Source organism: Pleuronectes platessa, chromosome 6 (genome assembly GCF_947347685.1).
Source record: "Pleuronectes platessa chromosome 6, fPlePla1.1, whole genome shotgun sequence".
NCBI classification, from domain to species: Eukaryota; Metazoa; Chordata; class Actinopteri; order Pleuronectiformes; family Pleuronectidae; genus Pleuronectes; species Pleuronectes platessa.
Genome location: NC_070631.1, coordinates 1,954,864 through 1,978,805, shown reverse-complemented (window position 1 = coordinate 1,978,805; position 23,942 = coordinate 1,954,864). Strand labels below are relative to the sequence as shown.

Sequence of the window (23,942 nt, the reverse complement as noted above, 5' to 3'; positions counted from 1 at the left end):
GGCCTTTTCTCCATAGCGCCACCAACAGGAGAATAATACAGAACCTTCAAGTTCCAGATTTCAGTTTGTGAAGAGAAAGTTACGATAGAACCTCATGAAGAATCTTTAAAACCCCTCAATCTTCCTGAGACCCAATAGAACCTCAATAGAACCGTTTATTAAGACATGTCCAAAAGAATCTTCTTGAGACCCAGTAGAACCTCTGGAGGACCTGAGTGCCTGTCTGGATCCAGTTCTATAGAACCAGATCTTTAAGAACCTGTGATCAACAGATGTGTTATTAATGTTAAAGTGTGGTTCTTCAGTGAGGATCATTGTTCTTCATGTTCTCCGTCTGGTTCCTTCCTGACAGAAGGAAGCATAACTTTTTCTTTGAACTGATTCTGCACGTCCACACTCAGACTCGTTAATCTGCGTCTTCAGCAGTCATTAAAAATAAAAAGCTGCGTTTACAACCCGCTCCTCTTCCTCCACATTCGACCGAACAATCCTCTCCGTCCTCCAGCCTGTGAACGATGAGTTTTAATTGCCTGGAAGCTAAAAATGGAGGCCGACTGATGTGAATGGATCCTCTCGGCGTTCACCCCGCTCACCTCTCCTCCCACGCAGCTGCCGCTTCAATATTCACTCACACGGGGAGATGTTCCTCTGGAAGCTGACCTCCGAGTTGTGACGGGTGGAGTGAGGAGCTATGGGAGGGAGGGCGAGGGAGGGCGAGGGAGAATCAGCCGGAGGAGGCGTCTGTGTAGTGAACGGATCGGTGGAAATCGCTGGCTGTGGTTTTAGATGTTTGGCTCAGTGTGACTCGGAGTTGGCGGAGGACACTTTCTATGTTTAGTGAGGCCTCTTCCCCCTCCCCCCTCCTCCTCCTCCTCCTCCTCCCCTCCTCCTCCTCCCCTCCTCCTCCCCCCTCCCCCTCCTCCTCCTCCTCCTCCTCCTCCGCTCTCTGAGACCAGGAATACCAAACTGCCCGAGGCTCGGCTGAACATTTGTGTTGGAATCATCTCAGTTTTTATCGTTTATTTCAACATCTGATTTAGATGATTTTTTTTTTACATTCATATCTATATTCATGTCTCTGAAACGTCTCCATCCTCTCTGACCTGAACCAGCCTCAGACCAGCGACTCTCTGCTGTGGTGTCTGGCCCTCACTCGTCCGGTGTTCATCAGAGGTTGTGTGGTGGAATCCACAGATCTGTTGTGTAGACAGACTGTTTGTCGAGTGGAAGGAACGAGAGCCGCAGCTGCTTCGCCCGCAGTCTGTGATTTCTTGATCCGTCAGATCAGCTTCACTCAGATCATCGATCGGTTGTTGTTTTCATTTTTCCACTGGCTTCCCTCCTCGGCCTGAGCGTTCCTGTGGTTTCGCTCAGAGCCGATCGGACTCTAATGAATTTAATTAAGGAGACGAAGTTAAAGTGGAAACTAAAAAACAGAGAGACTGTCCATCGCCAGGTTGGAGAAAACACACACACACAGACACACACACACGCAGGAGAAACTCAGCTTAGATGAAGTTATTGTCAATAAAGGTTTATTTTCCAGGAGCTGCCATTGTTCTGCTGAGCAAGGCAACGACTCCATGAATAGAATGAATAGTGAGTCAGTGTCTCCAGTAGATAGGAGACGTGACCTTTCACCTGAACAACCATTAAACATTTATAACCAGTGTTGACCTGAGTCAGTCTGTTGGTCTGAGTCAGTGGTCGGGACTGGTTCTTCAGGACGTGGCTGATAAATGGCGTCACGTGTTCCTGCTGTTCACAATCAGCTGGTTTTCGTGCTGCAGCCGGCGACTGACTGATGTGATTTATTATTCTAACGTCGTTGAACATGAAACCAGGACTCCCCGGTTTCCAGGAAGGAGATTAACCTGATGTCCTGCTGATGGAAACATGTCCGTGGGCTCGTGCTCGGCTACATGTGATCGGGACAAAGACAGACTCAGGAACATCGAGTTAAAAATACACAGCGGTGCATCATCAGGCGAACACAGAGAGAGAGACAGCAGCTTTTATCACCGTGCTTTTATTCTCTGTTTAAAAAGCAGCAGCTTGTGGTGAGAGCAGCGATGAACCGACTGAGTCACTGAAGGAAAAAAGATTCTGAATCAAGTTAATTGATTTCTGCCTGTTGTCGATTGGGCAGGAAACGGTGTCGCACCAACACCAGCGAACATCTGGCTCTTGTCTTCAGTGTGAATGGAGACGCTCTTCACTCGCTCCCGGGTCAAACAGCTCTGCAGCTGTGAAGGAAGCGTGACGCCCGGGTGAAGGTGATCATTTGTCAACACAGCGAGGGAAGAGAGAGTTTGTGACATTGAACATGATGCACTGGGAAAATAAATCAGAAACTCCTCCAGTGGCAAATGAGCCAATCTCCCTTTTTTCAGCGGGTTTATAGATCTGCTCATCTCGGTGGAAGATCCACAGCCTCGGTAACATCATGATGGTTATCACTAGCAGCATCAGCACCTTCAGGCACTGTACTCCACTGTACTACAGTACTCCACAGTACTACAGTACCCCACAGTACTACAGTACTACACACTAGTTCAAATGCACCAAATGGTTCAAACATGATATCGCCGGTGGTGAAGTGTGCAGCGATCTGCACTCACTGAACATAAAAACATGTGTTTTATGTGTGTGTAGTCAGATGTGACTCATGGCTCCGAGGAGTCAGCCGAGCTGGACTCAGATCACAGCAGCTGAACATGTTTTCATGTCCGGATGTTTTCAGATGATTTAAATCCAGATATGTTCTGAAGCAGCAGAATCTTTGGATGAGGTGAAGTGGTTTCTGTCCAGCGGCAGGTCGAGTGTCTCCGGGACTCGAGCCCAGTCGGCCTCTAACAGCTTAATCACATCAGCTCTGACTGGACTCTGGAAGCTTCCCAGTTAAACCATCACCTGGGTCGTCGGCCTCCTCCACATGTGAGGAAGACGCTGTCGTTCATCATCGTGTCACACGGCTGATGTCATATTTACTTTATGAACACGGTTTACGTTGTGAAGCAGCTGAACTTTGACCTCAGGGGTCATGTGAACGTGTGTGGGGGGGGGGAATATATAAAGGGATGAAGGAAAACAACCTGTTCTTAGAAAATATGATAATTTAACAGAGGTTAAGACTGTTGTAACTTTACTTAAATTATTACTTTAGAACTAAAACCCACTAATTGACCTTGATATTGAGATTTTATTCTGTTGGTGTTATTGCTCTTTTTTTTCATAAAAATAAATATGATTAAACTTTGTAGATTATTTTTTATTCAATAAAAGATTTGACTCTTTTTCATTTCCCCTGAAATTAAAAGCAAAACTTAATCAATTAAACTGAAGCCTAATTATGTTTAAATCAAAACAACCGACGTGCAAAAGAGAGAAAACACTGAAAAAAGGTCAAACTGTGGAGCGAGGGAACCGAGAGGTAGAAGAGAAGAAGACTGACGGACGGATGGAGGGAAACCAGCGGCACAGACGGAGATAAAGTCAACAGAGAGCTTGAGTTACGACTTGTTGTTTCTCAGGACCCAGCGAGCGGCCGCGTCTCGGTGAGGACGAACACTGACGCTCGCTGTGGAGGGTCTGAACGTCTGAGCAGCAACTAAGAGTTATGGGCTTTTCCTGTTTCCTCGGGAAGAGAGAGAGAGAGAGAGAGAGAAAAGGAGAAACAGTCTGAGAGTCGCAGGTTAAATTCCTCGTTAAACAAACATCAGATTTTATCTTAAAGGAAGGTTTTGGCTTTTTTCCCAGTCCTGTAGTTAATGTAACTGTGAACGTCTGTAACTTATCAAAAGAACGAACATCCAGAATCTGAGATGTCGACTTTTAGCCCCGAGTCGAGTCCTCAGGTTTCACACGGCTTTCATCCGTGAACTTGTGAAGCCTGTGAGACCAAACTCGGGGCGAACTGAAGCAGGTAGCGATGTTGAACTTTCACCTGCGTCGTTCAGATCAGCCGAGGTCGTCCGTCCGTGTTGTGATGCAGTAACTGGTCACCAGGGGGCGCTGGTTGGGCTCTGATGGCGAATAACTACATCTGGAAAAGGTGCGAAGAGCATCAGCTGGTCTGAGAGGAGGCAGGAGGAGACGTCGAGGAACAGATGATACGTTCCAGCTTCCTGCGGTGCAGAGCAGACGATCTACTTCCTGTCAACACCACATGACCAGTGTGCGTGGACGGTCATGTGACGTGTGGGTCCGCCTGGAGGCCGGAGTTAAAACACAGCATCAAACGATTCCCTTACACATCAGAGTCGTTCTGGTATCAGCTGATCTGACAGCTGATTGGCTCAAAGGGACGTGATGTCATCAGCGTTTAGGAGAGAACGAGGCGACAGGACAGGAAGCAGGAGGCGGCATGGGGGGGGGCTCCCAGGAGGATGGGTGTGTGTGTCTGTGTGTGTCTGTGAGTGTGTGTGTGCGTCTGTTCTGCTGCCAAAACAAACAGGCCTGAGGGGAGAGAGGAGACACGGTGCACTGACCGCACCTCCCAACACACTCTCACACAGACACACACACACACATACAGACACACACAGACACACACACACAGTTTCTGACCGACTTGGCGACAGTGCAGGAGGTTGTTGCTTCTCACTCAAACATCAGTTAAACACCTGTAGTTTCTTCTTTCCAGTTGTTCTTCTCTGTTTCGTCTCGTTCGTCCGTTTCCGTGAGTTTTCAGAAGTCGTTCATGAGCACCGAGGAAAAGAAACTACAGACACAGAGTACAGACAGAGAGTACAGACAGAGAGTACAGACACAGAGTACAGACACAGAGTACAGACACAGAGTACAGACACAGAGTACAGACACAGAGTACAGACACAAGCTTCCGTCCTGTTATGAATCTGAAGTCGAGTATAAATGTCCGAAGTTCTCCGGAGGTTCTCCTGCCAGCGAAGGAGCCCATGTGCGACACAGCAGGAGATCATCTGGAGGATTCATCCCGAGCGAGTGGGAGGGACGATTAAAACAAGACAACACAAATGTCTCAGGATGAGAAAAGACGAAGAGGACGAGGACGTCAACCTGTGAAGACGAGGACATGGAGCAGCACGGCAGGCGGGTTGGACGAGCTGTGAATCAAACCATCAGGAGAATCTCCTGCTGTGGTTTGTGTGTCTGATGGACAAACTACAGAGAAAGTCCGAACCCCACTTTGCAGACGTCCTCCCTGAGTCTGTCTCTGAGGACCTGAGACGTCAGATCTGATCAGAGACCAGTTGCTCTCAGAGTTTAATGGATGTGAGTTTGACTAATGGTGAAGTTTTTTACGATGTCAAACAGAAAAACTGATAAAATACAGTTTTTAATCTTCTCTGCAGATTTTGCTCAAACTGACAGACTGAAAGCTTTTTCCTTTCTTAAAAAGAACGACCCCCCCCCGCCCTCCTCCTTTTTCCATTAGCACAAAGTGAATTAGAGGAGATGAGTCAGCCAATCAGCTGTGGCATTCAGAGGGAACAGAGCCATTATTGGCTAATGAGACGACGGGGAATTAAAGCTTTTATTCTAATGACAGTGATGTCTGTTTGTAACCGAGCGGCTGCACCTGCTTCACTCTTCTTCCAAACATCCTCCTCGGTCTCTCGCTTTTCTCTCCTCTTCTCCGGCAGCGATGGGAGGATGGATTCTCGCAGGCAGGAGGGAAATTAATCTGCTGATTTCAATTCATAGAGTTGATTATTATTAGAAGGCGCCTGCACCTGTTTCTGTCTTTTGACTCAAATCTGGAGAGGAACCAAACCACAGTGGGTTTGAGACGCTGCTCTAGAATCAGTTTATAACGTCCCCGAGGAGACGCCTGCACCTGCGTCTCACCTGTGGAGACGCACTTCTTCCTCTCGCTGCTTCACCTGCACACACTGAATGAAACTGAGATGAACCCAGAGCAGGGGATCTCAGGTGAGGAAGAGGAGGAGACACACAAGTAGAGAGAAGATTCATTTCCACCAGAAAACTCTTTAATAAAGAAACTTCGGACAAATCTGTTGGTACGACCGGTTCTCGCCTGTGGAGCGTCTGAAGTTAACTCCTCCCACTGACTCACAACACTTTGTTTTACAAACACTGAATAAAAGACACAATATGAGAAATTAAGAAAAACAATAAAGCAGAATGATCCTTTAACACTAATGATAACGTGTCATGTGATGAAAAATAATGGCTTGAGTGAATTATACATTCACAGAGATGAAGTCAACCAATGGCTGCCTGGTAGGAGATGAACCTCAAACCTGATTGGCTGCTTTAATCAACAGTCTCTGACCTCAATGACTTTTCTTCTTCTTCTTCTTCTTCTTCTTCTTCTTCTTCTTCTTCTTCTTCTTCTTCCTCTTCCTCTTCCTCTTCTTCCTCTTCTTCTTCTTCTCTCGTCTGGATCTTTGTTAGAAATCTAACTAAACTCTGAGGTTAATTATCACTGAGGCTCCCGGCCAATCACATGACTGTCTCAGCAGGGAGGGAGGCCATTGATTGGATAAATGTTGGGGGAAGGAATTAAAGTGTGAGCTTGTCTCTCACAAACACACAAACATACACACACACACACAAAATAATCAGTGATATTTCAAGGTTGGATATTAACTGAGGTTGATTGGCGTGTGGGATTGGAGGAGGAAGCTTCACACCTGGGATCACCACACACACACAGACACACACACACACACACACACACACACACACACACACACACACACACACACACACACACACACACACACACACACACACACACACACACACACACACACACACGCTTGGTAGGGACCAGCTGGTGTTTTTGTTTTTATTGGCTGTAAATTAAATTAGATACGATCGATAGTTGCTGGGGCAACAGAGAAATCAACCCTGACTCCACCCCCTCTTTCCACCCCCCCCCTCAGCGATTTGGTAACAGCCGATAGCCAATCAGATACGTGTGTGTGTGTGTGTGTGTCTGTGTCAGAATATTCCAAGAAATCTCGGTGACATCACTTCAGCTTCAGGTCTGTTTTATGAGGACCAGTGAGGTCGTCTCTGAAGCCGCTCCCACCTCCTCCCACCTCCTCCCACCTCCTCCCACTTCCTCCCACCTCCTCCTTCCTCCTCCTTCCTCCCTCCTCCTCCCACCTCCTCCCACCTCCTCCCACCTCCTCCCTCCTGCAAATAAACAACAGGAAGCTAAATAAACACACGCACACAAACAGAGACGACCGTTTACGTTCAGTTTCCAGGTTTACTGCTCCCCCCCCCTCCTGGTGTTTGTATAAAATAACTCTTCTGGTCTGAGTGTGTTAACATGGTTCATGTTTATTAAGAATCACTGAGAAGAAACACTCGTATTTAAAAACACTGTCTCAACAGAGAGTCACTGCAAAGAGCTGATCTGTTAATGAAGAGCTGCACAGACAGTGACTACATCTACTTGAACACAACATTCTGATAGAAACCAGTTAACACAATAACCTGAACAATACTATGAATACACAATAATCAAACATGTGATTATTCTGACCTCAGTCTCATTATGTTATTATAAATAAGTTAAGGCCACTAAGGCTCATACGTCCACAACAGAGTCTTCATGAAACCACATTTAAATTCACTCAATCTGTAACAAGCTACACACACTCACAGATATCAGTTCTGTGAGTGTGTGTCATGTGTCATCTCATCCGTCTTTATGTGCAGCGCCTGAAGGGGGCGGGGCCTGAAGGGGGCGGAGCCTGAATTGGGACCCGGTTTGTGTTTTTGACCGATTTTTCAGTCCGTGGTGGTTTTGTCGTGTCGGTGAATAAATTAGCGTCTTCAGTTCCAGGTTAACGTCAGAAATGCTGACTCATTGTTTATGACAGAAGATCCCAATCTGATTACACGTGTTCAGTGACACACACACAAACACACTCACACTCACACACACCCTCTAATAGGCTCTAAATGGATCAGGGAGACCAGGCCGAGTCTGAAGCCTGGGACTAGATTTATGTGTCCACCTGGACAAACTGTGGCAGTCAGGGGCCAAGCAGCTGCCCATAAATCCTCCGTGAATTTGTGTGTGTGTGTGTGTGTGTGTCTGTGTGTGTGTGTGTCCGTGTGTCACAGTGCCAGGGGCTTCCATTTAAAATGGACTGATGGCTCTTTCTGGCAAGTCCAAGCATTGTTCTCTTTGGGTGAATGAGAGGCTGTAGTGTGTGTGTGTGTGTGCGTATTTGTGTGTTGTTTTTTTTTTTAAACTAAAGAGTGGGTGTGGTTTGGCATGCAGCAATCAATGAGGTGTTAAAACGTCAACGTACAGTACTAACTGTGTGTGTGTGTGAGAGAGAGAGTGTTTCCAGATGTGTTAGTTAAAAGCAGATGTGGGATCAGCTCCTGTGACGGAGTTAAAACCGGCTGTCGCTTGTTAACGTCTGCATTCGCTTATTTGAATAATCATGGTTATAATTTCAGATCTGAATCTTTCCACAGTCGTAGTTTTTGCTCTGGTAAATACATTAAATACAATTAAGAAAAAAACGGGTCCGACCACAGAGCCTCCGTTTCCAGAGATGTCGTCAGATAAACATCCACAGATGCTGAGTGAGTGTTTCCAGTTTGGAGCGAGATGAGGCCGTTTGAGTTGTGATGGTTTCACCGTCACCTGCTGGGATCGGGGGGGGGGGTGGTTCCTGTGTGGACCACAGTGACACTCTGAGTCCCAGTGACCTCCTGGATCTCTGTCACCTCCCTGCTCCTCCTCACTCTGGAGCCTCGAGGTTTAAAGAGTGAAAAGTGTATTTTTTCCATCTGCTGCGTTTTTCATCAGATCTGTGAAATCAGAAGTCAAACATGTTTCTGCTGATCCGGTGGAAACACGCTGACACCAGCGACTCCACCGGCCCACAGGCCTGTTTTGGGAAATGGGAGATTTTCTCTCTTGAGCCCAGATTTGAGTTTATATTTATTTAATTTAGTGTCTTATTGAAGCAGCTTGACCTCAGTGCTTTACAGAGAACTGATACTGGATCAGTGTGAGACTGAAGGAAACTTAAAAAACATCCAGATTCTCTCTGGAGTTCTGCCCCGTGATGGAAGCACTTTGGATCCTGACGCTCATTGAGCCTCCAGGCGTCGGCTCAGAAACACACATGAACGTTATTGTTTTTTATTTCTCAGGAACAACATGTGACAGCGTTTTATTTTTTCTTCACATCATGCAAAATGCAGCACATGAGTTCGAGGTGTGAGAGCGTCTGGAGAGCTGCTAACATCAAACACACAACACAGTGAAACTCTGTGGTCTATGGTCCTGGAGGTTTAATGACCTGCGTTTACCTGATGAAGCTCTGCTGGTTTCTCTGCTGCCTGGATGATGTCATCACCAGGATGTGATGTCACACTGAATCACATCAACATGTGTCTGTGTTCAGCTCTGACTCATTGTTCTGAGGAGGAGGACGAGGTTTGAGTCGAATTCACCTTTAGCAGAACCTTTGTCCCCCCCCTTACCTGTGCAGCGCCCCCTGGGGAACACACACACACACACACACACACACACACACACACACACACACTACATAGTTAGAGTTAATCTATGGGATTTTTCCAGAAAAGGACATAAACCCCCTGTGAGCAACACAATTGGAGTCATGATGGAGTGGAGGCTCTTTCTGTGCTCAGGGGCTTTCTGTGCCCTGTGTCTGCCGTGTGTGTGTGTGTGTGTGTCTGCTGTGTGTGTGTGTGTGTGTGTGTGTGTGTCTGCTCTGTGTGTGTGTGTGTGTCTGTGTGTGTGTCTGCTGTGTGTGTGCATGTGCGCATGTGCGTCTCGGTTGTTAGTGTGTCGTAGAGCTAACGTGTTTGAACCTGCCACAGAGCACAGTAATGATTTACTCTGTTTACTGTTTGACCTCTGTGTGTGTGTGTGTGCGTGTGCGCGTGCGTGTTTGTGTGTGTGTGTGTTTCCTGTAATTATTTAATGTGGTGACTGGTGTAACACTCTCTCTCTCTCTCTCTCTCTCTCTCTCTCTCTCTCTCTCTCTCTCTCTCTTTGTATAGTTTAGCTGCCACAGTAATGAATGCAGGTGTTTAGGAGGCACCTCTAAACACCTGGTACCTCTGTGTGTGTGTCTGTGTGTGTGTCTCTGTGTGTGTGTCTGTGTGCGTGTCTCAGTTCCTGCAGGACCCACATTCGACCAATCCCCACATGATTCGTGAAAGCCTGTAATTTCCTCCCACTTGAATTATTTCTGGAGAAAGTTAAAATCCGAGGAATGTTCCTGAGATCAGCTCCTTCACTCGTCAGCTCGTCCACATCTGGATGTTCAGACTTCTCACCTGAGAGTCAGAACATCCCCCCCCCCCCTCAGACAAACACTGAAATGGAACAACATCTAAAGACACAACAGTGATGCTCCTACACACGTGCACACACATGCTCTGCACACATCACTGGTGTAATTAAGTACTTTTATCATGTACTCTACTTAAGTACATTCTTTTCACCTCTTGTACTTTTCTGTGTTTATCCAGCAGCTCGTTCTTTAATGATACGATTATAGATTATAAATCAAACACAGTGTGAGCTGGAAGAGCAGGAATCAGTTACCTGAGTAATCTGATTACCTGAGTAACTGACAGAGAATCTACTGGATCACATTTCGTTTTTTCCTTTGATTGTTTCAGCTTCTGAAATGTGACGAATAGTTTAAAACTCAGAGGGCTCATTCTGCAGTGAAGTACTTTTACTTTGAGTACAATTTACTTTTCCTGAATCCATTCCTATGCTCTTACTGAGATAAATGCAATATTTTTACTTTAACAGGAATTTTACTGTGTGTGTGTGTGTGTGTGTGTGTCTGCCCTTGCCCGCTGATGAATGACTTTTCATTCTCGGTCAGGATTGTCCGATAAATACTTACTATCCCACCACAAACACACACACACACACACACACACACACACACACACACACACACACACACACACACACACACACATTCAGAGTTTATCACAGTGTGTGTGTGTGTGTGTGTGCATCGTAAGAACTCACCTTGGGAAATGACTTCATCTCTCTCTCTCTCTCTCTCTTTGTCTCTTTCTTTTCTCTGCCCGTCCTCACCCTTATCACCCTCTCTCTCTCTGCTTTATCTCCTGGTCTCTCTCTCTTTCTCTCTGTCTCTCATTATTGACCGTGTTTTAGAGTGAAATCCATAAAGTTTATCCCAAAGGACATGTTTCAGCCTGACGTCACACACACACACACACACACACACACACACACACACACACACACACACACACACACACACACACACACACACACACACACGTACACACCTACACACGTACAGTAGTAAAACTGTGTGTGGTCTGAATGAAAAGAGAAGGAGTCTACTATCCTTCCTCTCTCGCTCTTTATTGCCCATCTACAAATTATTTTCTGTGTGTGTGTCTGTGTGTGTGTCTCTGTGGGTATGTCTGTGTGTGTTTGTGTGTGCATGTGTGTGTGGTGAGCCAGTGAACTGCTGCCACACCCAGTCTAAATCTGAACATGGTTAGACCTCTGAATAACAACACACAATCCAACACACTGTACATCCCTCCATCCCCCCCCCCCCCCGTGTCAGAGCCAGTCAAGCGGGTAGTTAATGAACTGGTTAGTTAATTGGAAGAAGTGGTTTAATCATGCGTTATTTAATGGTTATTATTACAGGAGTCATGTTGTCGTCCTCCTGCAGACACTTCATAGACTAGAACTCTGGAAAATAAGAATCTGGACATGTTGTGTAGTTGGTGTTTGTGAAGCGGCAGCAGGTTGTCGGGTCCGACTCGTTCACAACAAGAGGAACGTGTGGGAACGTTCAGGCGAGGGGCGGAGCCTGTAGAGCAGCAGGGGAGGAGCCTGTAGAGCAGCAGGAGGCGGGACATGACTTATAAACTCTGCTGTGGAAAGATCATTGTTGTTGTTTACAGCTCCTCCACACCGGCGTCGGCCCTCATCACCAGAAGATCTGGAATCTCCTCGTGTTTCCAAGTGGATGTCTTCGTCTTCTACGTGTCCGGCTCCTCTTCTTCATCCTGAGATGTTTGTGTTCTTCCAGCTCCACGTCCGTCACGAGTTAGAAACCTCACGAAAGTTTGGATAAGTTCATAAAACAGAAAAGTATCTGAAGAAAATCTGCAGGAAAAACAGTTTGTGATAAACACAGTTTGAGAAACTGATCTGAGAGCAGCTGCCTGACACTGAATCAGGTCATCACACGAATCAACATCATCAGAGGAGTGAGGGAAAGAGAAGATGAAGGAGGAGGGATGGAGAGAAGAGGAGGGAGACGTGAAGAAGAACAAGACGAGGGAAAAAGGAGGACAAGGATTAGAAAGTGTAAAATTGGTGAAGGAGAGACGATATAAAAGGAGGGAGAAAAATGACAGGAGGATGAAATGAAAGAGGAGATGACGACAGGAGGGAGGAAGGGAGCGATGGAATAAAATCAGCGAAGAGGTTAATCGAGGAAGACGATGGTGTTCAAGGAGGACGAAGAGATGAAAGGGAGACGGAAGAGAGGGAGAGAAGATGGAAAGAAGAGAGGAGGAGAAGACAGAGGGAGGGAAGAGAGAGAGGAAGAGAGAGAGAGAGTGAGTGAGTGAGTGGGGGAGAAAGTGTTTGAGGCTTAATCCACCGAGCACCTGAAAGTGGGTCACATTAACAGAGAGGGGGGGTACAGGGGGGAGGAAGGGGGGGGGGGGGGGGTACTTCTCACAGATTTGAGCTCTGAAGCAAAATAGTGTGTGTGTGTGTGTGTGTGTGTGTGTGTGTGTGTGTGTGTGTGTGTGTGTGTGTGTGTCAGAAAGCTCTTTGTTTCTGTCATTGTGGCCTATTGAAAAGTGTTTCCTGTTCCCAGGAGTTTGCCAGGGACACACACACACACACTCTCTCTCTTTGTGTGTGTGATGGTGATGATAAGGTCCAGTGTTCCCAGTAAACACAGTATCTTCTTTCACTCGGCTGATTATATTATACAGACGCTTCACAGTAACAGGTTACATGCAGTAGTTACTCTATCACAGTAAAAGTATTTGTGTGGTAGAGTGTCAGTCGCAGGCCGATCTGAATGAGACGTCTGCCCAGCAACAGAGTGTGAGTCGGACATGTTGTTATTTGAACGTGTGTAACTGTTCTGTTGATTTGAAGCCTGAGACCCGAGCATCAGAATTCACTGAAGAGCAATGAATCCTGGGATATGTCGGGCTGCAGTTTATGGAGCCTTTGAAATTGGACGTTAACATTCTGTCGTCGAATTAATTTTTCTCACAGAATTACCCTGACCCACTTCATTGTGTGTGTTTGTGCCTGTGTGCGTGTGTGCCTGCGTGTGTGTGTGTGTGTGTGAGATTGCCTCGTGTTTCATCACACTCTGATATTAGTGACAATCACCCCCCCCCCTGTATCTCTCACCTGCAGCTGTTTTAACGACCTCAGTGAAACTGATCATCAGTTAACAGCAGAGTCGTCGATCTTCACTTTGTTAATCGTCCAATCAGCAGTGAACCAATCAGAGAGCCTCCATCACTGTCAGCTGATGTGTGACATCACTCAGGGCGCTAGAGGCTGTGACATCGATCGGATGTGTCAGGATTACAACCCAATTATGATGACAAAAATGACATGAAAATATTAACTTAATATCCATATGCACATTGAATTGATATAAATTCTATTTAATCAAAAGACACAGAGATACCTCAACTTTACTTTAACCGTATTGTGAATTTGTCTCTATAATGAGTCGTAGCATAAATTATAATTTCATGGCTTCACGTCTGCAGACAAACAACACTTTTAACAATGACAAACACACACACACACACACACACACACACACACACACACACACACACAGGGTCGGGCTGTGTGGACAGCAGCAAACACTGCGTCCATGTGAACAAGCAGACGATTACTGCTGAGCAAACACAGGCGCTCATCTGCTTCAGCCCACTCACACACACACACACACACACACACACACACACACACACACACACACACACACACACACACACACACACACACACACACACAGTGATGTATGGGTGGAGTTGCAGCAGCAGGTGCAGAGTAACGATCTCGCTGCAGCTCGGACTCGTGGAATTCGAACCCTCCAGCAGCTCCGTGTCGTCGAGTTTCATCCAGATGTGTCGAGAAACTGAAAATTCAAAACATCTGCAAAATGACAACGTGACTTCCTGCTCGTTTGCAGCCGCTGATGTTTTGTGAATATCCGGATCTGGTCCGTGGAGATAAACAGCAGGTGGAAGAGATGCTGTCGATAAAGTCAAAAGCACAGACTGTAAATTTAGATGGACGTAAAATCTTGTGATCGCCGCCTGGTGGCTGGCTACAATAGAATATAATAGAACCTCTTTATTGTCATTGTGCCGTGATGAAGTTATAGATAGATAGATATAATGACTTTGTTTCTATTCAGGAGGAAGTGGAGACGAGTCTTTACAAACAGTCTCTGGTTTGTCGTCGCTCAGTTTGAACCTGAACAGTTTCATCAAAGAGAAAGAAACTCGACTCTGAGGGTGAAACGTGAATTAAATGATTTTTCTTTCTCCTCATTATGTTTCAGAACAACACTTCCACTGCTCTGTCGTTGTGTAGTGGCAGTGAAAGTACACACACACACACACACACACACACAGAGAGCTGAGTGGATACCTCATGGTGAAGTTATTCTGCTGGGAGCTGCTCTGCTCTTTGTCTTTCTGTCTCTATCTTAACAACAATAACACAAACTCTGCCAAAGTAAAGCACACACACACACACACACATACACACACACACAGAGACTCACACACTCTGCACAGACTCACACACATTCCTCCTGCATCATTCAACACACTGACTGACTTTTTAAACTCGTCTCATCAGTTCGAGACTGGATCAACTTTTTGATTTTAACGTTTGGAGTCTTCTTCTTCTACTTATTGTTTCCAGATGGATTTAATATGACGTATGTCCTCCTATGAAGAAGCTATGAGCTGATTTGGGACATTGAACTTGTTGATTTACATTTAAATCGACATTAAAACCTGTCCACTTGTAAATATTGAATAGAAGGGGACCAGGTATTGATCCCTGAGGAACTCCCCTTGTATTCTGCTGCAGTATGTTACCTCACAAGTGTTTTACTACAGTGGACATGTATTTAAAGTTTTGCATCGTAGGAATGCGTCGGTTCATTGGTGAAAGGGAAACTCTTGTCTTGCTTTTGCTGCCCCCTGTGGTGAGAATGAGTTATTGCTTTGACCAGAGGCAACACAAACCACATATCATTTATTTTTTCATCATGGAAGTGAAATCATTCAGGTAACATGCTTCAGGATTTCATTTCCTGTTTCCGTCTGCGTCTCCCCCTCTTTTCTCTCCCTCCACCCCCCCCCATCTTTCTATTCCTTTTGCATCATCCCTCTCTCTCTCCCAGCAAAACACTGCCCTATTTAAGGACAGATATCGTTGCATCACCACAGGCTACACGAGAAAAACACACTGCAGAAAAAAATGTTGCACACACACACACACACACACACAGAGGTGGTGGATTAATAATTATTCTGTTGCCAAGGAGATGATGGAAGAACGAGCAAATCTGTCTGCTCCCCGAAGAGACTGAAGCCTGTTCTCTTTCTCTCTCTCTCTCTCTCTCTCTCTCCGTCTCTCTCTCTCTCTCTCTCTCCGTCTCTTTCTCTCTCTCTCTCTCTCTCTCTCTCTCTCTCTCTCTCTCTCTCTCTCTCTCTCTCTCTCTCTCTCTCTCGAATGTGGGGGTAATGGGTAGATATTAACTGTTTATTAACTATTATATCCTTTTGTAATAGTTACATGTGGATCAAAGGGCAATAATTACTGTTAAAAATGGTTATGTAAAATAATAACTCATTTACATTTTATAAAGTAAGAGTGAACTCTGTACGGAAGGAAACAGCAATGAGATTTAAATCCACTGATTTCTGATGGAGGTTTGAATTATCTGATAGATGAATAAAATACAATCATCTTAAAGACGTTAAATAATGAATAGTAAAGAATTCAGAAGGAGGTTAACTCTCAGATGTTTCTGCAGGGAGATAAATCAGCAGATTTCCAGAGGATTTTCGGTCTTGTATTGTTTTTAAGACATTTAAAGTCGTCCCCACATGTCCAGACTCGAGTCCGAACCACTGAGGTGAAAAATTAAATTAAATGTCCACCTGAGGCGTCAGGTGAGACCACACATGTGTCTGTGTGAGGGCGGGTGTGAAGGTCAAAGGTCGACCTGTCTGCGCTGAAAATTCTTTACAATATTTATTAGTTTTGTTATTTTAAGACATAAGGTGAAGGATGGACACAACCAGAATAAAAGCTTAAAAAGCAAGAAATGCCACAGAATCATTATTGGACTAACAAAATTATTGGAAAGATACAATGTGTGTGTTTGTGTGTTTGTGTGTGTCTCTCCATGTGTCCATGCCTAAGGGGTTAAAACCATCAGTTGGTGTTCTCAGTATTGTCTGGTGTGTGGTGTGTCTGTGTGTGTGTGTGTGTTTGTGTGTGTGTGTTTTTGGGGGATGGGGGAGGAACTAATAAGCTTAACTGCCTCCCCCCTGCCTGTTTCACCCTTCACTGCCCTTCCTCCTCCTCTTCTTCCTCCCTCAGGCTCTGATGGCTGACTGAACAATGTTTAGTGTCTGTCTGAAGGAGCTAAATGGATAGGATGGCCACCCATCTCACACACAGACACACACAGACACACACAGGGTCCTCCTCTTTGTCTCATCCTCGGTCAGAGAAATGAGGCGACATGTTTGTTTTTCAGTTTGTGTTTAATATTCACGAGTTAATTCCTCTGTTACTCTGATGCAGTCGCCATGACAACAGAGGATGGAGTTGTCCATCTGAACACGCTACTGACACGCTACTGACATGTTGCTGACATGTTGCTGCTGCTCATCGTCACACTGAACGTGAGATATTCATGTGTGTGCACGACGTCAGGTTTAAAAGAGCAGATCTTCAGTTCTGACCTGGAATCTGTGACACACGGAAAAGGAAACCGGCTTGTGAGAGTTAAACCTTTCTGATTGGTCGGTGACGTTCAGCATCGAACGACAAAGAAACTCACAGACCCACAATACCAAGCTTTAATTTTAACAACACAATACCTCAGCCATGTTTAGGACTGGTCTCTGGGGTTGTGTTTCAGTCCTGACGAACAGAAACTGAGACATTAGTAAACGATGAGGCTCACGTCCTCTTCCTGATCCCTGCTCTGACTTCTCACCATCACTGTTCCTCGTCTGTAACATCGACTTCCTGTTTACACCACATGACCAGTGTCCGCAAATATTCACGTGACGAGTTTTAAATGTTTGTTAGCTTGGACGGAGATAACGTAAGAATAAAGAAGAAGATGCAGATAAACACATTCTGAGACTTGTTCAGTTGTGTTGTAATAATAAAATAATAATTTCAGTTGAGACGATTCGCTCTCAGGAACGTTTCACTTCCGCAGCATCAAAGAGAAACTGGAGCAAAACATAATTTTCACATTCGGCCACATTATTGAGAAAAGTCTGCAGGAGAGAAGCAGCAGCAGCTGGAAGTAACCTGAGCAGTTAGTGTGTGTGTGTCTGTCTGCGTGTGTGTGTGTGTCTGTGTGCGTGCGTGTGTGTGTGTGAGGTGAAAGTGCAGGCTGGTGTTGAGTTTCAGGAGTTTCAGGCTCTAAGTGAATGAAAGCGAGCAGCAGACAGACGGAATGAGAACTGAATGATTCTGTGAACAGACGGAACAAGACTTCCTCTAAAGAACATCCAATTCAAGGTTTCTGCTAAAATACAACTCACAAATTAAATCCACCAAAGGAATAATAATAATAATTTCAAACAGCTGTTTTGAATCGGTGTATTAACTCAACAGATCTTAAATATATTAAATATTTTATCTATATTCCAAATTTGATTTGATCAAATTAGAAACAGTTTATCTTATTAAATAAACACATGTCCCACGGTCACTTATCTGTCCACACACTTTTGTCCACGTGATGTTTCTGAATCGGAGACGGAGCTTTAATCACCGAGTTTCAGTCTGTTAATACTCAGTGACAGTTTGTGGAGCTGCAGTTAACAGAGTAATGATAGTACTTAGCAGCTGTGTGTGTCTGTGAGTGTGTGTGTGTGTGTGTGTGTGTGTGTGTGTGTGAGTGTCTGTAATCAGATCCATTAGCAGAGTCGTTGGTCATATGGCTGGTATGGTGGTTTGTGTGTGTGGGTGTAAATGTGTATTAAAGGCTGATAATACCCGTCTTGAGCGCACGCACGCACACACACACACACACACACACACACACACATGCACCCAGTCAGTATTATCTGTAATATAGTTGGTTTATCTCAGAGGAAATGGCAGCCTCACCCCCCCTGCAGACACACACACACACACACACATTGGACTGGACCACACATTTAATAGTTATTTCAAACACACACACACACACACGCATACACATCGTGCACTCACACACTCTCACAGGCATGCACACAATACTCGGAGGTATTGCATGACATTGGAATTTCAGGCAGCTGGATGCAGGCCTGTGTGTGTCTGTGTGCATGTGTGCGTGTGCACATTGATATCAGGTTTCTACGGCCGACCAGCAGAATAAACAGTGAAAAGGTTTGATTGTTTTTCTGCTGCAGAAGTTCGGTCTGATTGTGAATCATTTTAACACAAAGTCAAACCTGAAGAAACTGATTTTAATAAAGAGAGATTCACTGTGGAACTTCTGATCTGGATGTTAAAGGAAATAAAGGACAGGTTTCCATAAAGGAGGACAGAGAGAAGAAGGAAGTGAGAGAAAGAGATGCAAGGAAAAAAAGAAGACAGATAGAGAGAAGGGGGAGGAACAGAAAGAGAGGGGGACAGAAGGAAGGATGGAAGGAAGGAGGAGAAGGAACAGAGGAGTTCTGTCTTTCCTCAAACTGAACTTTCTCTTTCACTGACGTCGTCACATGAATCACTTAAAGCGTAAAATCAGCAGATTTCCAGATGAAGTTCTGACTCGTGTTTGTTCATGAATTCATCTGAGAATAAAGTTCACGTCCAGTGGAAAGAAATTAGATTCAGTAATTTCATTTACACAAATAAACACAGTTTAAATCATTGAAAAGTTTTATAAATCATAAACCGCAAAGACTCAATGTGTCTTTGTTTCTGGAAAGATTCTGAATTTCCAGATGAATTTTCTTAATTCGAATCATTCGTTAAATTTTGAACGGTTAAATTTTTCCTGTGAGTTTTAAAAACCTTTATTATTTAACTGAATTTCTGCAGAGAAATGCAAAAAAGCTGGAAACTGAGTTAGAGTGAGAGGTCAAAGGTCACATGTCAGGGAGAGAGAGAGAGAGTGTGTGTGTGTGTTTCCTCGGGCTACGTTCAGAACAAAGCGGGCGCTGACAGTTGGAAAACCACCCGGAGGTCAGATGTCAGAGGTCAGAGGTCATTTCCTCTGTGGCACTCGGCTCCTGTCTGAGGAGGTCTCACTCTGTCTGATTTTTGAGGACACTGTCACAAACAGACCAGTATCCCAGAATGCATTTCACATCATTGTGAAAGTGGGGAAAATCCAGTGAGAGCGAGAGAGAGAGAGAGATATATTATGGTTTGTGAGATGGTGAAGAAAGAAAAGGGAGCGAGAGATGAAAGATGAGCGAGAAAGAATGGAGGGAGAGGGAGAAGATGGATGGAAAATAGAGAGAGAGATGAAACAAGTAAGAGAGAGCGGGAAGAAGGAATGGGGAGAAAAGGGGGTAAGGAAGGAAAGAGGAAAATATAGAGAGAGGAAAAGAAGGAAGGGGGAGAGAGGGGATGAAGTGGAGAGAAAAGAGAGGATGAGGGGAGGGAAAAGGAGGATGAAACAGAGAATTAAGGAAGAGTGAGATAGAGGAAGAGAGAAAAGATGAAGGAAAAGGGGGAGGAGGGAGAGAATCCTGAAGGAAAGATAGAGAGAGCAAAAAGGAAAAGGGAAAGAAAGACAAACACAAAAATTAAAAGATGAAAACTAATAGTGAAAAAGAAACAAAATAAAAAAACAACAAAGAAGAGATGAAGAAAGTGGAGCGAGGGATGAAGGAGGAGGGTGTGTAGTTCAGAGTCTTCTCAGTGTGTTAATTAGCTGTCTGCTCGTTAAGCAGCCAAGCTTAATTAGAGCTGGCACGCACACACGCACACACACACACACACACACACACACACACACACACACACACACATGCACACACTGCACTGAGGCAGCAGGTCTGACTTACATTCGTTACACAATCCTGTTTCGGGGAGACACACACACTCAGCAGCAGAGCGAGGGAGGGGATGTTAAAGTAGGACACTGCAGCAGACACCGAATGCAACAGACACACACACACACGACACACACACACGACACGACACACAAATCTGTTCAAACACTTTGTGTTTTTGACACACAAACTAAAGTGTCAGATTGTAAACAGGAGTTTTGCAGCGATGCTGTTCTCATGGACTGGACGGAGCCAGGCTAACAGTTTCTACCTGCTTCCAGTCTTTGTGCTAAGCTAGGCTAACCCTGTCCTGGACCCATCTGCATCCTTGAAGACGAATAATTAATTTTTCTGTTGAACAAACATTTAAAGATTCGATTTCACGTCAACCACTTTACCAATCTGTCCCTTTAACTGCTCACTGCGTTTTCTAGTGTGTCTGTCTCACCTTCCTTCTTCTTTTCTCATCCTCTTTCATGTCTGTTCCCTCCCTCCTCTCTCTCTCTCTCTCTCCTACACCCCCCCCCCCTCCTTCCCTCCTCTTCCTCCTCTTCCTCTGTGGTGTTTTTCTGGGTCACACTCTGAGGGGAGGGGGGGGGGGGGGTGGAGATTTTGGGGGAATCTTATTTTAGTCGCTCCACATTTTCAAACCAACGATTCCTCTCCTCATCAGCCCTCTGCAGCGTTTCACACAGTCACAGATATGATCATCATCATCTTCATCTTCATCATCATCATCATCAACCCGTCGTCTATTTTTATGCAGAGTGAAAACACTTTTGCTTCAGAGTGAGACCTCTCTGCAGCTGCTGGGAACATTCTCATGATATTTTCTGTGGACGTGATTTTGATATTTTCCTCTGTCACCAGCTCTTATGACATGAAACCATCTTCCACCACAGAGTCACAGAGAAGATGAGAAGTCAACAGACACAACGTCTGTGAGCTTCATCACGTTGTAGATGTTTGGTTCAATTTAATAAAGAGGAGATTTCTAGAGGGAGTTCTGCCGCAGTTTTATGGTTTTTGATATGAAGAGGCAGGATAATAAACTCTGAGGTGTTGTTTGGTTCTGGAAGTTCTGACACAAGGTGAATCAGGAGATTTCCAGCTGATGTTCTGCAGGTTTTCTCAGAAATGTGTGTCTATCCAGAATCGTGAGGAAACAGCTGTTGTCATGTGTGCAGAATGTGTGTTACTGAAATGATGTTAGCATTCCCCATTGGGTTTACTGGGAGTGTTAGCACCCGGCTAACCAGCATGGTTTCCATGTTAGCATCTCTCAGCGCGTGCTGATCCCGTGTGTGTTTACGTGTTTCAGATCCGTGTGGACGGGACCTCGGCGCCGGCCCAGAATGCACTGCTGTACGAGACGGTGACGGTGGTGGAGGGGAAACCGATCCTGAGGGACATGGTGTTCAGTCCAGACCATCAGTACATCTACGTGCTGAGTGACAGACAGGTACAATCACACAAAGACACACACACACACACACACACACACACACACACTGATTACCTGATACCAACTGTAACAGAATTAAATCAGAGACTTGAATATTTTTTGATTTTATAAATAAATAATTAAGCCTTAAATTTGTTAAATCATCTGATTTCCAATGGAAAATAAAACAAACGCCTTCAAGAATGAATCAATAGATTCCAACAGACTGACTTGATTTTTTTTATGAAGAAAATCATGAAATGTAAGAAAAAGAGTCAAATTATTATTATTAGTAGTGGAAGTATTAAGAATATGTGACAGACTTGCTTTGTTAAATCATTTCCGATGGATAATTAAGGAAACACAGACGTGAATATGAATTCTCTTGTTTTAACATCTGCAGACAGGAAGTTATGAATGTGAACATCGCTCAGCTGGCACCAGCATCCACACTGTGTGTGTGAGTGTGTGTGTGTGTGTGTGTGTGTGTGTGTGTGTGAGAGTGTGTGTATGTGTGTCCCATGTCACAACTCTTATTGTACCGTTGAGAGGAAGCAAAGCTGAGTTCAATAACTGTTAGTTCCTGTGCAGCTGACAACACACACACACATACACAGACACACACACACATACACACACACTTCATCAGTGTTTTGTGTGATGTTATTAAACAGCTGTTCATCTCTGTATTAAATCGACCTCATCTTGATGCTTCATACGTCCACGTATAAGAATGAATATGTGCGATCATGTCTGTGCTGGTTTCACGACTCCACTTCACTGACAGAGACGGACTGAACCCAGAGCACGACCTCGACCAATCAGAACAAGAGGTTGAGAGACGTCAGCCATGTCCTCAGACAGAATAAGTCAAGTATAGTTAGAAGCAGCTCAGGTGATGACGACAGGACGTCAGACAAAATACTAAATTACAATGTGAAACCAAAACTAACAGATCTAATGTAACATGGAACAAACACATGAAGCTTCAGACTCTCAGTGAGGATTTAGATATAAGTTCTAAATCTTATATTCCCTGCACACAAAGACACACCTGAACCCACAAAGCAGAACCCAGGTCTGATCCTTGGTCTGATAATAAAAGACTCAGGTCTTTCTCTCTCTGAAACCAAGCTTCATGTCTTTGTTCCATTGTTTACATTTCATCTGGTTAGTTTCTGATTCCAAAGCTGAAAAGGCTTCATTAGATTCTTTCATACTTCTAAGTCTGAAACGTTGGAATCATTTATTTCAGAGGATGAATTTATTTGATTGACTTTGAAAGTCGATGAATCAGTTCAGTGAATAAAGTGAATGAATGTTCAGAGAAACATGTCACATTCTGAAATGAAGTCTGGCAGAAGAGAAACAGCAGCGCTGTCTCTTTAAAGAGATAATGAGGTCAGAGGGACTCCCTGTCAGTGTGAGTGTGTGTCTGTGTGTGTGTGAGTGTGTGTGAGACAATGAATGTATTCATGTGTAAAAGTCTGAATGAAGCAGACAGAGCATCCTCTGTGTTTCTCTGTGTTTACTGTCTCCCTGCTGCAATGACTTGTGGGTATATGATATGACACACACACAACCACACACACACACACACACACACACACACACACACACACACACACACACACACACACACACTCACAGTGACTATCTACAATATCAAGACCAATGTGGTAGACACAGGCCTGAGGTTGTGTTACTTACTGTGGGAAACCACCAAATAACACTGAGATAACACACACACACACACACACGCACATCACAAAATCAACCTTTAATTAAATGTGTATGTTGTGGGTCACATGGCCTGTGTTTGTCGTCATTTACAAAGTAATTGATCGTCTCTCACTCAATCAATCCGCCGCTGAAAATACTCCTCAGTTATTAATATACTCTCCAAACAGGAAGTGGAGGTGGACACGTATCTAACCCCTGTGTGTGTGTTGTGTGTGTGTGTGTGTGTGTGTGTGTGTGTGTGTGTGTGTGTGTGTGCGTGTGCGTGTGTGTGCGTGTGCGTGCGTGCGCAGGTGAGCCGGCTGCCGGTGGAGAGCTGTGATCAGTACAGCAGCTGTTCAACCTGTCTGGGGTCAGGTGACCCTCACTGTGGCTGGTGTGTCCTCTTCAACAAGTAAGACCTTCTGTCTGTGGATCCTAGCTCATCACTGCTGCCCCCCCCCCCCCCCCCCCCCCC

General features: G+C 44.9%; 1 protein-coding gene across 1 annotated transcript in view; it reads left to right on the top strand.

The window, feature by feature from the left end:
* Window positions 1-23,942, top strand: part of plxna3 (plexin A3) — a gene marked incomplete at its 5' end in the record, with an annotated part of 55,176 nt that overhangs the window by 8,900 nt on the left and 22,334 nt on the right. Inside the window, 2 exons of the mRNA XM_053424852.1 lie at window positions 21,623-21,763; window positions 23,779-23,879. Coding sequence (XP_053280827.1) covers window positions 21,623-21,763; window positions 23,779-23,879 — 242 coding nt within the window. The remainder of the gene's footprint in view (window positions 1-21,622; window positions 21,764-23,778; window positions 23,880-23,942) is intronic.